The sequence below is a fragment of the Lissotriton helveticus genome, chromosome 7 (genome assembly GCF_964261635.1).
Source record: "Lissotriton helveticus chromosome 7, aLisHel1.1, whole genome shotgun sequence".
NCBI classification, from domain to species: Eukaryota; Metazoa; Chordata; class Amphibia; order Caudata; family Salamandridae; genus Lissotriton; species Lissotriton helveticus.
In genome coordinates, this window is record NC_136068.1 from 1,963,721,369 (window position 1) to 1,963,736,447 (window position 15,079).

Here is a 15,079-nt window from a genome sequence, read left to right on the forward strand (position 1 = left end):
CCACTTAGACGGGGTGTACATCAAGGGTGCGTGCTGGCACCTACCCTATTTTCCCTCTATGTTAACGACATCCCTAGCTATCTATTGGGCTGTACACACGATTCTCCGAAGTTGGGTGGGGATCTGATGCCAGCCCTTTAATTGCCGACTACACCATCTTGATATCTCAAACCCCTAAAGATCTACAATCTTTATTGAATTGCTTTGATATATATTGTAATGAAAAGGGCCTTGAAATAAATTCCAACAAAACAAAGTATATGGCTATAAATCCACATAAGTCTTTAAGGCAAAATGTATTTATTAGAGGCCAAAAACTATAGTATGTACACTGTTTTAACTATTTAGGAATAACGTTGGATGCAAAGTTATCTTGGAGACAGCAGTTGGAAAAAAACAAAATCGTCCAACTTCAAAATTCGCACCCAATAATAAAGGTGCATGGTAGCAGTACCTCAAGAGCTATGACTCCTGCTCTTGATGTCTATAAATATAAAGTACAAGCAGCTTCATTATACGGTGCTGAAATCTGGGGACCACATTGTAAAAAAGCCTTTGCACCTAGAGAAAACAAGTTTTTCAGGAGGGTTTTGGGGTTGCCAGTAAGAACACCAATAATACCCATCCTGATGGATCTAAACGTTAAACGTATGGATCACCTCGCAGTACTACGTCCACTATTATTTTGCGTGCGACTGTGGTCAACCCCTGAATTGACTAGCTATAAAGAGGGTCTTAAAGAGATTCTAGAAATTGACTAGGGGTACTCCGTGGATAAAACATGTTTCCTTCTGGTTCGAGGAACTAGGCCTAAAACACGTCTGGGAAGCACCAACACAACTAACTGGGTGTAGTAAAAAACTGATAAAAGCAACATTTTGGTACTATTTCCAAAATAAATTGCTGCATGGCGCGGGTAATGCTACACTGACATCAACGTTTTTTTTACACAAGGCAGTAGCCAATTTTGAAACATTTATGGATGAGATTTACCCTCCACTGGCTAAATGCCTATATCTTAAGTTTAGATACGTGTACTAAACATTAATGCGAATACATCAAAATGGGCAATAAATAGGAACAAAAATAATAATGAATTGTGCGAATTCTGTAAACATCCTTTAAAAGAGAATGATTTGCATATTCTATTCTTTTGCTTCACATATGGCAAGCCAAGGAATAAATGGATACAACCAATTTGCCATATTTTTAATATCAGAACTTGCATTGAAGCACTAAGAATATTGAAAGCAGATACTTCCCCAAAAATTGTTTTTAGCATTAGTAGGTGGGACCTGTTTTTATCAACAGAACAGACTCTTAGATCTGGCCGGTCTCACATGTTTTAGACCCTGAAGCGAGGTCCAGCTGCAAGATAAGACTGTCTGTTTGGCCTGGATGATGAAACAATGTTGGGCTTGTGTGACAACCTGCCCGGGGCGGGGACTCCAAGCTTGTGTAACCATGTTGATGAAAACAAATGCATTGTGTCAAACCTGTATAAAAGGAAGAGCCAAAGGTGTTGCCGGCAGAACACTTCCCTCAGACATCCCGGTGTCTGCAGTTGACGTGGTCTCCTCATGAGAAATAAACCTTTTTCTTGTCTTCCAGTTACCAGCGCTTGCCTCTTATTTTGGTAACAAACCCAAGGTGAATTAGAGGCGGAACCCTGCACCGGGCAGCATTGGGGGTCTTAGAAGACTTGCTGCCTTTCACAAGCCTGTATCATTTCATGCATATGGAACTGGTCATTCCCACACTTAGAGGCTCCTAAGGGCCACACAGACTCTCTTTTTTAATTTTAACTATTGGCACTTCCTGAGCCCGGTCGTGTACATTCTACAGAGATTGGTGTTACCCAGACGTATTAACCGGTGCATCAGCAGACGAGCACCTTCAGGCTCTCTTCTCCCGTCTCCCTCCCAGATCAGGTGCCCGTACAACCTGCCTTCGAATGATTGTTGACATTTTATACTTTCTATGGCAACCACCCGGGCACATTTCATGATTCTTAACTCACTCGCCAGGGCAGACCAGCCGTACAAGGCAATACATCCCCACACATGCGCATTACATGGCGACCTGACCCTTGCATCCTCGCATATGCGCAGCTAAACCCAAAATGACAAGTCAACCCGGAAGTAGGTACCTCCCTTCACCGCCAGCCCTGCTACTATATCTTAGGCGTGCAGATCATGGCCATTTAATATGCAGGTAGGCGTGATGGCAGGTGGGTGCTGAGAGCCAGTACACCAACGGAAACTGTGAGTATTCCTATGTGGACAGGGCTCCGGCCATGCCGACAGGCTAAACACAGTAAGTCGCTGCTATGTGGCGTGTATGATTCTGTCTCACTCCGCATTTTGTTTTCGCATTCTTTCATTTTTCACAGCCCATTAAGGTGCGGGTGACCTCATGCGCAAGCCCATGGAGCAACTCTTTTCATACCTTTAGGTAAGGGCTCACTTCCTACATTCCTACTAGTTGCCACGCGGCGCTATGTGAACCACGTTTGATCTCATGCGTAGCATCACACTGTCAGTGTAACCAGTGCATTTCCTTGTCCCACAATATGGGCACCATTATTCTTTACGTCTTCACACAGCTTCGGTTGAATATTGGTGGGGGGCAGGCATTCACCGCATATGCAATTACCAGCTGCCTGGCATGACCTACAGCCGGCCGTGTTTGCCCACCACGATAGCCACCGCTTTTGGAGTAAGCCTTATCTTTGGTGTGTAGTCGGTCTTGATGTTGTTTCTATATAAAATGTGCGCTGACTGATGCGCTTTGTGGAGGCTCACAATGACTCCTCCTATGTGTTTCATGTTTGCCTTTTGTTTTTTTGTCTCCCTCTTTCAATCCTAGGTTCCTTCAGGAGTGGTTTAACTATTTAGTTTTAGCCTGACTGTAGTTATTCACAGATTTGGCCCGCCCTGATTTAGTAGGGTTTCTAGACCAATTCACTCACTGCACAGGCACTTTAGCATTGGTTAGCAGTAGTAAAGTGCCCAGAGTCCTAAAGCAAGAAAAAGAAGGCCAGAAGAAGAGGGGAGGGAGCCAAAAGTTTGGGTGACCCTTCAGAAAGGGCCATGTTCCCCATAAAATAAAAATTAAAAAAAAAATATATATATATATATATAAATATCTCTGGGACAAGAAGGCATATCTAAAAGAGGCTTTTCAGCACCTGGATGACATACAATGTTACATGAAAATTGACATGGCGGCAGTGAAAAGTATACAGAAATCATATAAGGATGATTTGAATGAGAGGAGAGGGGCTCATTTCCAAAGACGAATACAAATTTCTCTATAATGAACATCCCATTCTTCCGAACATTTACTTCATTCCGAAGGTGCACAAAGAGGAAATACCTGTGCCAGGGAGACCCATTGTCTCTTCTATAAAAAGCACCTTTGAAAATACTTCAATATATATTGACTTTTATCTTCAGAAATTTGTCACAGCATTACCTGCATACATCAAGGACACAACCGAGTTTTGACATCTCCTTAACAATTGTGAATGTTCTGAAGATCTGTTGTTTTTAACCATGGACATATCAAGTCTTTACACAAGTATTCCGCACAAAGATGGCATTCGAGCTGCTAAATTTTATTTGGACAAAAGACGAAACAAAATGTATCGCCACAACCAGATGATCATCAAAATGATTGACAGGTGCCTGCATAATAATATATTTTTGTTCGACAATTCTGTCTATAAACAATTGAGAGGTGTGGCGATGGGGGCATGTTTCTCCCCCAGTTACGCGGGGCTCCACGTTGGCTGGTGCAACATGCCACCATTTGGGCCACACATATTGTGCAATACTGGCGCTATATTGATGACATGTTCATCATTTGGCGAGGTAATGACAGACAAGCCAGTGATTTTGTTGGTACCATCGATGAAAATGAGTTGAATCTTCATTTTACTGCCACTATTGATGCTAAAATGGTTAATTTCCTTGATGTACAAGTTCTAATACAAGATGGCAAGATTGAAACTTGTCTTCATAGGAAGAGCACTTCAGGGAACACCATATTGCATGCTAGCAGTTTCCATCCTCAGCACACGAAAGCTAGCATCCCCTACGGGGAATTTCTTAGGATCCATGGAGCATGCAGTACCAATGAAGCAAGGCAGTATCACAACAGGAGGATAAAAATAGATTGACGGCGAGAGACTACAACTCTGATCGGTTAGATTCAGCAATCATAAAGGCTAATGCCCTCGCTCGTCCATCCCTGTTGGACCTCGACAGGGACTCTACCATTAGCGATGGTGAGCAAGATAACATAGAGGAGGTCAGACTGATCACTGGTTATAGCAGACAGGTCAGGCAGATTAGTAAAATCGTAAAAACGGAATGGCCTATCATTCTAACAGACCGGGGGGCATATTATCAAGGGATTTATCTCCGCTTTTTTGGCTTTAAAAGCCAAGAAAGTGGAGATACAATGACCTCCCTATCAGCAACAGGGTGCTAACTCGCAAATTCGCATGTTAGCACCCTTTTTCTCTACGCTTCCCCTTGCATCTCTAATGAGATGCAAAGGGGGCGTTCTAGAGAAAAATAATAGGAGAAATGTTGTTAAGCGACATTTCTCCTATTATCAAAGATGTCGTTAACCCTGTCAGTGATAAAAAAAGCAGCGCTAACCGCGGTTAGCGCTGCTTTTTTTACACCTGGTATTTTCCTGACTTAGCCATGATATCCTATGGAAGGTGGATATCATGGCTAAGTTTGTGAGCCCCTATCATCAAGCTAACGCCAAACTTCGAGAGATTATCGTTGGTTTTCCAGTGATAATCTCTCATTTGGCAGTTAGCGCGAGGATTTTTATCACTTCTGAGATAAGCGTTGCTTATAGCACGCTATCTCAGTGATAAAAATCCACGCTAGCCGGCGATAATTATGTTAGCGCTAAGTGCGCTTAGCGATAATTATCGCCGGGGCTTGATAATATGCCCCCAGGTCCTTAAAGAGGTAATGCCTATGACCCCTACAGTCACATTCAGAAGAGCGTATTCTATGCAGAATGAGCTTGTAACTAGTAGTCCAGAGACTAGACAGACAGGCAGCTGGTTGTTCCCTCGCAAGGGTTTTTTCAAATGTAGCTCTTGTTGAGCGTACAAATTCGGTGTTAACACCACATCGTATTTGACTCCTTTTTCCAGCATCCGAATAGCCCTTAAATCGCATTACACCTGCCGCACAGAATTTGCTACATATGTCTTGAAGTGCAGCTGTAATATGTACTACGTAAGCAGTACCAAACTACAAGCGCACATGCGAATATTGCAATATTTAAGAGCAATAGTCAATTCAGATCCAGCGTATCCGGTAGCTCGGCATTTCAAGACCACTCATCATAATGATTTGAGCCATTTGCAATATTTTGTCATCGATGCCGTAGCAGCAAATAGGAAAGGGGGTAACAGGGTGAAAAGCCTAGGACAACTTGAGTCCAAGTATATAGTCAACCTGAACAGTAAAGCACCTGTAGGTTTGAATTTGGGGGAGGACCTTTACAATTTCCTATAATATAATATCATACCATCGTCTTCTGATGCGCCCACATTGAAGTCAACCACAGTTTCTATTACTTGATTAACAGCTGAAATTCTCGCCTTTGGAGTCTCATGATTTGTATTTAGTTCGGCTTAATTTACACATTGATAAATCTTTTTCCTGCACCAATATAGGCATTTGTTCATAACAGTAATCGGCTGATTACTGTGTTTTGTATATATTTGGGCTTTAAAGGTATACTAGAGATAAAATAAATAAATACATATTTTTTTTCTGCACAGCACTACACACTATTTTGGTTGATCTATAGGGTTGCGCCATAAAGGGTAGCATAGCAGACGGTTAGTATAATAACTTGGTTTTAGTCACCTAGTCATACATTGGTTCATAGGAGGGCATGCATTTTCCTGCATACCAGATATCGTTTTCCCAAGTCTATTTATGTATTTGTACAGACATGTCTTTTAGATTTGGGTTGTGCTAATCTAATGTTATTGCATCTATTAAGTGTCAAGGTGATAATCTGACAGATTATGAAAGCATGGAAACGTAAAAATACTAACCCTTCATGTCCACAAACGTATTTGCACATTCTATTTTGCAGCAGTAGGTCTGTTGTACATAGCTGATTTTGCACCACTTTGCACTGCATTTTGCATTTTTGTACATTTTATAATATTTTTATCGATTTTTGCCCGTATTGTGTAAACATTTGTGTATTATATATGAGATTGTATATAGATTTGTACATATATGAATTTCCGCACATTGCACTTTAACAGCATTTTGGTCTTTATAAATGACCTAGAACAATAATGTAATTTACTTAATATCCGTATTTATTTAAATGCAATAATTTTATCAAGGGCACTCGATACTATAATTCCCTCACATATAGGTGAATTATTTAAATAGGTACTTTTTATGCAGGCGATGCATTAGCCGATATAGCTATGGACAGACACTATAAGATGGCCGCACCTAAACATACTCACAATGTATTGGTTCCTGTCCGTTTTCTATGACTATACCACTGTGTTTAGCGCCAATGGGTGTTTTAAATTTCACTGTCCAGCCTCCTCGTTTGTTAAGTGAGCAAGGACACAGCCTCGCGTCTGAGGCAGTCACCGTTCCATGTATTTAAAAATCCAATAAATAATTCTGATTTCGGCTTATAATCGAGCTAGTGTTCCTGTTTGAGTGCACCAAGGCACTAGGGAAGTGTGGAGGTATTATATATATATAAATATATATATATATATATATATATAAATATATATATAGCCAATGTACATATAAGTGGAGCTGAGTGAGTAAACTTGTACTTACCTTCACAAGATTCTGCTAGTCAGTATTCTGGGTTCAATATTAATATTTTTTAATGTTGGTATTTAAAACTTGACATTTTGGTACCATACCATTAAACAGGTATAGATTATCTTGCCAGTTATGAGGAAGTATATGTGTTGTCTATATTTTGCACATAGAATATTTAATTCATGTCCCTTTCCAATGTAAATAATCCTGTATTTAAACAGTGATTTTACACGTTACAATGTTGCTGCTATATTTATGTTTATTTATTTATTCAGCAATATAAATATATGGAGGTAGAAAGTCGTACATTGTGGAGTTCAAAGTATGTTCTCACTTTCTATGGTCACATGACCAAGTTATGTGGTGTCGATGGGAGTGCACTTCTAAGCATTTAAAAATGAACATTGTACTGTGACCGTTGTGTGATCAAGGGCTTTCGCGCCCGAAACGCGCCATTGTTGTAACTTGGCAATAAAGAAGAAACATCTTGCCGTATGAAAGTGATCTGTTCTTCTTCTTCGCCGGTTCTGCAGAGCTGGAGGTGGTCCGGAGAGTTATTGGTTGAATATATATATATATATCAAAAAAATACCCTTTCAGGCACAGAGTGACGAATAAATTATGCAACAAAAAGAAGCAGAGAACTCTGGGTAGTTCTCAAGTTTAGGTGGAAAGTAGCCCCTGTTAGAGCACTCTCAACACCAGAGACCCTCTAGACCTGCTCACCTCAAATGTCTGCTTTTCTATCAAAGATTTTAAGCATAGGATTAGCACAGTGCTATCCACGCCGAGATAGAAATGGACAAAGTCTTTTGCCATTTCTTCAGCAACGTTTTTAAGCATAGAACTAGCACAGTGTCGTCCTTGCCAAGCTGTAATATGACAAAAGCCATTTATCACTCCAGGGACAATATTACAGCTTTGAATTGGTAAAATACCAGCAAAGCCAACCTGAAATGAGTAAAAGCGACCCCTGATACAGTGTTTCGCTCTAAGTAGAGCTCTTCAGAGAGGTATAGCTTTGTCCAGACACAACGGAGCACCCAGTATAAGTAAAAAAAATACCCTTTCAGGCATAGAGTGATGCATAAATTATGCAAAAAAAAAGAAACATAGAAAATGATGATCCAAAGACAATGATGATCCAAAGACTATGATGATCCATGGACAATGATGATCCAAAGACAATCATGATCCAAAGACAATGATGATCCAAAGACAATGATGATCCATGGACAATGATGATCCAAAGACAATGATGATCCAAAGACAATGATGATCCAAAGACAATGATGATCCAAAGACAATGATGATCCATGGACAATGATGATCCAAAGACAATGATGATCCAAAGACAATGATGATCCAAAGACAATGATGATCCAAAGACAATGATGATCCAAAGACAATGATGATCCAAAGACAATGATGATCCATGGACAATGATGATCCAAAGACAATGATGATCCAAAGACAATGATGATCCAAAGACAATGATGATCCATGGACAATGATGATCCAAAGACAATGATGATCCAAAGACAATGATGATCCAAAGACAATGATGATCCATGGACAATGATGATCCAAAGACAATGATGATCCATGGACAATGATGATCCAAAGACAATGATGAACCGAAGACAATGATGATCCAAAGACAATGATGATCCAAAGACAATGATGATCCAAAGGCAATGATGATCCATGGACAATGATGATCCAAAGACAATGATGATCCAAAGGCAATGATGATCCAAAGACAATGATGATCCAAAGACAATGATGATCCAAAGGCAATGATGATCCATGGACAATGATGATCCAAAGACAATGATGATCCAAAGGCAATGATGATCCAAAGACAATGATGATCCAAAGGCAATGATGATCCAAAGACAATGATGATCCAAAGACAATGATGATCCATAGACAATGATGATCCAAAGATAATGATGATCCATGGACAATGATGATCCGTAGACAATGATGATGGGTGAGGGTCATGGGCCTTGTCTAACCATGAATGTCTGAATCGGGTTGATGGGGAGGTCACCTTGGGTGAATCCGACAGCGATGATACGAGTTCATTAGAACTCCTGAAAATAATATGGTAGACACTGGTATCATTTTTATCGACATCCTTAACATTGTGTATACAGTTGTCATCGCATACATTGACATTGTTTTTACTGGTATTGACACAGTTATGTTTGCATAACGTACATTGAAATTGTTCTTAAAAATATTGTCATTTGTGCATGGATTATGATATACAATGATTTTGTCGTTGCCGGTGTCAGTGCTGCTGTGTGAGTGCAGGTTATGACATACATTGATTGGCATTGCATTGACGGGTAATGGCAAGGTCATGAGGGCACAGGTTATGGCATATGTTGATATTGCCTGTATTGGTATTGCCGTTGTCGAGGCTGCACACATCACGGTAATCACTGACATCGTATTGACCCATTCCACAAAATATACTAATTCAATCGATGTTAGCGGATTCTACCTGCCTAGAGGTAAAGCTGCATTGATTTGGGGAAAATTTCGCCAGTCAAGATTTTATTCAGTGGATGAGAAATGTATTTTAATGAAGACAAGTTGCAGGGTGACAGAACTGTAATTTTTTGATTGTTGAATCATATCTACTTTCTTTAAACGAGCAGACAAAAGGCCTCATTTGTGAAAAGTGACGCATCGCTACGTGAAAACAGCTATGCGTCACTTTTCATTGCGTCCTCCTTGCAACATGATGGATGCGTCATATTTGCAATATGACGCATCACGTCGCAAGGAGTTACAGATACGTCAGTATTTCTGACGTATCTGTAGGCGCGAAAATGACGCATTGCTGGAGTGTGTCAATAAAGTGACGCAACTTCATCAATGGGCCATTTCACATGGGAAAGTCCCATTTCAAATGTGCCTGCGTCAGTCTTACGCCTGCTGTGAGGCAGGCGTAAGATAATGACGCATTTGCGTTCTAGAAATGACGCCGTGAAAACTCATAGATTTCACTGCGTCATTTCTACGAGGCTTACTTGCGTCAGAACGCCCACCCTGCATACATTATACCTGGTGCTGATATAATGTGGCACAGGGGTTTACAAAGTGACGCATCTACCTAGATGCGTCACTTTGTAAATATGATGCAACATGGTGCCTTTTTTACCCTGCTGATGCTTCATAAAAGTGATGCACCGGCAGCGTAAAAGTGAAGCAAGGGCTCATAAATTAGCCCCAAAGTGTTTAGCTAAATGTATTTGTTGCATTTGTGAAGTACTACATGTATGAGAGAAAACGGTAAGGGGGAACTGCTGCAAGGAGTAAGTTCATACATCATTGTGTGCCACACTGGGATTGGTCGGTTGCTGTGCTGCCACGCTGTTATTGGTTGATGACGAAATAGGGTGTTGGTCTGTTGAGCTTTGTTAGCTTCTTTGTAGTTGGTGAAAAGGTCTTCATTTTGAAAGCTTGACTAAGATTAGAGGAAGGAAAACTGACATTTCCAGGAAATGTTCAAAGCACCTGGGGACTTTAACTGTCATTAATATTGATTGCTGATTTATAAATTGAAACCATGAAATGTTTAAAGAGCATTATGAATTTAGTAAAGAGTGTGGTGACAATTCATGTATGGAAGGGCAAAAGGTTGCAATTTGCGACCCATTGTGAATGGCTACAATCACAGGCCTGGTGGCATGCTGTGGTCAGCAGATCACCATGTCTGTGATTGCTTTTTAAATAATTCATTTTGTTTTGTAATGCAGCCTGTTTTCCTTAAAGGAAAATGGGATGCATTTCAAAAATAAAAATGACAAGCTACCTTTTCCTTTTTTAAGAGTAGGCAGTGGTCTGGGGGACCACTGCCTGCCCTTAAAAAATGTTGGCGCCCACATTCACAAAGGGGGTGGGATCCCTTGGGGACCCCTTCCCGTTTGGAAATGGGTCACCAGAAACTTGAAGTTGGTGGTAACTCTGAATGTTTTCAACCACATTCCCGGTCGCAAAATATTCTTACATACCAGTGTGACTCGCTATTAGGAAGGGACACCCTTAACACACCCCTTCCTAATAAAGACTCACAAACCCAATTTTGAGAGTTGGTACTAGGTTACCGACTCACAAAATAAGGTAGGTTCATGCCAAAGAGCATTTTATTGGTCACAAACAACCCGATGGGACATTTGCAAGCTGTAAAATGCATTGTACATCTGTCCCCAGAATATATTATATCCTTACTACTGACAAATCTGAGAAAACTAAGAACACTAAATTAATAAAATGCCTTCACGGATGGAGTGATTTTGAGAAATTTTAAAACAAATATTCGAAGAAAAAGAAAAGGAAAGCCAAAACAGACAGAGAAAAAGCAACAAGCAGGGTTCTGTACTGAAGGAGAAGTGTCAAACTTTCTATTGACAGAAGTAGAGGGAGGGGTAAAGGTCCATAGGGTTTGGATGGGAGGAGAGCTTGCTGTACTTACTAGTAATTTCCCTAAATTAAGAGATAAATCTGTGGAGTGGTATCCTCAAGTTGTTACATTTGTAAAACTGCCAGAGGTGTTCTGGATTGGTTTCAATGCCTTTTTTGACATTGAGGTGCAGAACGATTTGTGGGCAGAATGTAAGGTTGCAGTGCAATGGCCAGCTCACGACCACCGACAAGACACCCTCGCACTAATGCACCATCTCCAGCAGTCTAGAAAACTGGGTAAAAATTAAGAGAACTTCTCAAAAACCAAAATAACAAGTGCAAGATTATCATGAGTGTTTACTCTCAGTGTTTCATCAGGACAGTGGCAGAGAGTATCCAGACCTAACGATATGGGATTTTTCATATCTGAGTTTATCATTTTGCTTGAGACCAGAAATTAGTTCACATATAAAGCTGAGTGTGATTTGTTGGCAGAATAATCATTGGAAGAGAATCTGAGATATGTTCAATACTGCTGTGATGAACAGGAAATGAAGCAGTGGAAAATAAATGAGAAAATCATGATGGCTCAGACAAAGTTTGCCCAGAAGTGTTTCTAAAATCAGAATCTGTCTTTTGCAGAAAATGTTGGTGGTTTTCAAGGTGTTGGTCTGCCGGCTGGTATACCAGCTATGCAGGGAGGTTTTTTAGAGGGAGAGGTGTTTCGGTTGACACGAAAACAAGCATTGATATTGCAACATGGAAGAAAATGACCCTTTGCCAATATTGCAATCAAATCGGGCATTGGAAGCGGGACTGCAGGCTCAATCCTCATGGATTAAATGGAAACATTCCAATGCAGGGAGGTAATCAAATGCAAATACAAAATGGACCAGCTCAGCAAATAAAAAAGCCAGTACCCAGACAAATTCCAATGATGCATGTCCCACATGCCCAGATAATACCACAAAATATGGAGAAGTTTAATCAGAATCAGTTGCCTAAAATGAATACAAATCCATTCTAGAATCAAAATACATTTCAGCAATTCCAGATGTTAGATAATGACAGCACAGGATCTGAAAATTCCCAATGACGGTGCCTGAGGGCACAGGAAGATTGCATACTTGGAGCAGTCTTAGAGGTGGACCAATGAGGACCATTTGTAAAGGAGAGGTTAATGGTCGTCAAATGTCCTTTCTCATTGACACTGGTGTTACCCCATCTACTGTAAGAACAGCATAAATCCCAGATCTACCCCTCTTGAGAAGGAAGATCCACGATGTAGGAGTTTTAAATGAATAGCACACAAATCCATTTTCAGAAAAGGTCCCCGTAAAAATGTGTTCATTTGAAGAAGTTTATCTGTTTTTCGTGTGTGCTACTAGTGCTGTAAAACTATTAAGGAGCGACTTAGGAGTCGATTACGATCCGTGTCAGAAGGCCTCCGACCTTATGTCGGAGAACTTCAAGCATGGATCGTCGGTTTCAATTCCGACTGCCTGATATCGTTTCAGGCGGTCGGAATTGAATCCGGTCGGACATTCCAGCTGGCTTCCGACGGGCTGTAGGAGCCCGTTCGCCAGTCAGCTGATAATCTCCAAGGGCGGCCTTGCTACTCTTGGGATTAAAATGTCAGACTCTGATGTCCTTTCTGTGACGGCCTTTCTGACATAGAAAGGCTGTTTGAAGTTGACTTTGGGGGCCCCTAAAAGGTCCCCCTTTCCCTAAAGGCCTGTGGTTGGGAACCAAGATAGGTGCCCCCTTTCAATCCCTGCAACCAGTGGCAGGCACCATGAGTGCAGGGATTGCTGCTACCTCCTATTTTCCTATGAGAGCATGTACTACGGCCAATTTACGGCCGTATTACATGTTGCCATAGAGAAATGTAGGATTACAACCAAACAGTGTTCAGTCGCATCCTAATGAGGCAGACGGGACCACCGGCTGGATGTCTGCCGGTCCCAGGACGGAGACGGTGTTGGGCGGACTAAAGTCAGCCTGACTTCGTAATGAGGCCCGTAATGTGCAAGTTAAACTGTACTATTTATTGTACACCAAATAGTGTTGAATTCCAGACTCATGACGAGGATGTGGAGTTCAAAATGGCTCGACATAAGACAGCTGTAAGGTTATATCTAGTTTTAAATGTTGAATAACTTCCTTTTGATCTGAGAGAGACAGTGAATCCAGAAGTATGGCATTTCACTGAAAAAGATATTGGACTAATAAAAGGTGTAGAACCAGGATGAATAACTGTCAGACCAAATGCAGTGTTTCCCAGAACACCCCCTTATCACATGACTCAAGAAACTACTGCAGGAATAACTCCCATTATTTAGTAAATGACACACAGAGGAACTTTAAACTCTCTTGTTGGAGCAGCAGCAACCCCATTGATACACTGCCACTGGTTGCATCTCCTATTGCTTCTTATGGCCTGAGACTCCCTTTAGACCCATATCCAGCAAACTCCATCACTTATGCTGTTTGGAAAGGAGGCCAGAGCATCCTCTTCAAGCAACACTTCATCCATGTGCAACCATCTGATTCTGAACACCATATGGTGATCTTTTTGTTGTGTCTTCATCCTGTTCGCCCCCGCATATGTAGCTCGACTCTCATTTACGACACTTAATCATGTGGCCCTGTGATGTACCTTCCTTTTACACATTATCTGCAGTGCCTTGGCCCGGAAACACTGAGCAGGTAGAAAGGTTCATTTGGAGCCAAGATCTTAATATGTTCGTTCTACAAAACGTTGTTTCTTGACATCTGAGTAATGACCAATGTTGGGCACATATCTCACTGTGTGTCTATAGCAGGTACCACAAAACCACAGCCTACCCTTCTTGCACAAAACCCTGACTTTGTTTCCTGACAATGTATGGAGATGGGCCTGTAAGCACAGAATGACTAGAACCACCCGTTGGGCGGCCCACATTCTGCCCCAGTAACCAGGTACTGACCAGCAGGCTGTGATCTGTTTTGGAGCATTGAATTTTACAAGATTTATTGAGTAATTTCTGAGTATGTGGATTCAGGAGGTCAGGATGCGACTCTAAAATCACAAGGTTACGTCAATGAATAATCCAATTGTTAATCATTCACAAATAAATAGTGCTGGCTAAAAGACCAGGGAGCCCCTTTTTGGATTCCATGCAGCTAGGAGTTGAGTTGTATCTTCACATGCACATTTTTGTCAAATGCTGGATGGGTTGCGGTAGGTGTCTATTTCAACTTCTAACTCTGTAACAGCTGAGTCAGGATAGATGGTTTGGTTTATTGGTGGCCACTGTGGAGCCCTTTCCAGGAGTCGCTGCAGCTTCTGGTACTGACTTTTGGATGTGTAGTTCACCTTCTTCTTTATCCAGACCCAGAGCGCTCGGTTTCCAATAATTCCTTCCTACAAAAATAAAGAAAATTAAATTTTCATGAAAATAAGCTTGATTTCCCTTCACATTGACCTCTGGGCACAATTGATGAATAGGTCTCACGATTATTTTGGAGCAAAGAATGTAAAGAATATCAAGTCTAAAATTATAAAAATGAAAGAAAATTGGGGAAAAAGTGGGCTGGCATATAGATGTACAGGCTTGCTTATCTATCAGTTTCTGCAAACATAAGTTTAGAAACAGATATATCTTGTACCCGCTCCTGCGTATCCAGTACATGATTTTGGGGGTAAAAATATTAAAAAACAGTAATAAAAGAACATATATATTTTTTCAAAGTTCGCAATATTTGTTAAGTGCATTTAAAGTTGTGAGTTATGTTATGTTATGTTATGTTAAAAA

At 40.9% G+C, this 15,079-nt stretch overlaps 1 protein-coding gene across 1 annotated transcript in view; it reads right to left on the minus strand.

Annotated features, from left to right (window-relative positions):
- Positions 1-12,236: 12,236 nt before the first annotated feature.
- Positions 12,237-15,079, minus strand: part of LOC144770986 (putative cation-transporting ATPase 13A4) — a 722,230-nt gene continuing 719,387 nt past the window's right edge. The window contains exon 30 of the mRNA XM_078655855.1: positions 12,237-14,688. Within this exon, the coding sequence (XP_078511981.1) occupies positions 14,485-14,688 (204 nt within the window). The 3' untranslated portion in view covers positions 12,237-14,484. The remainder of the gene's footprint in view (positions 14,689-15,079) is intronic.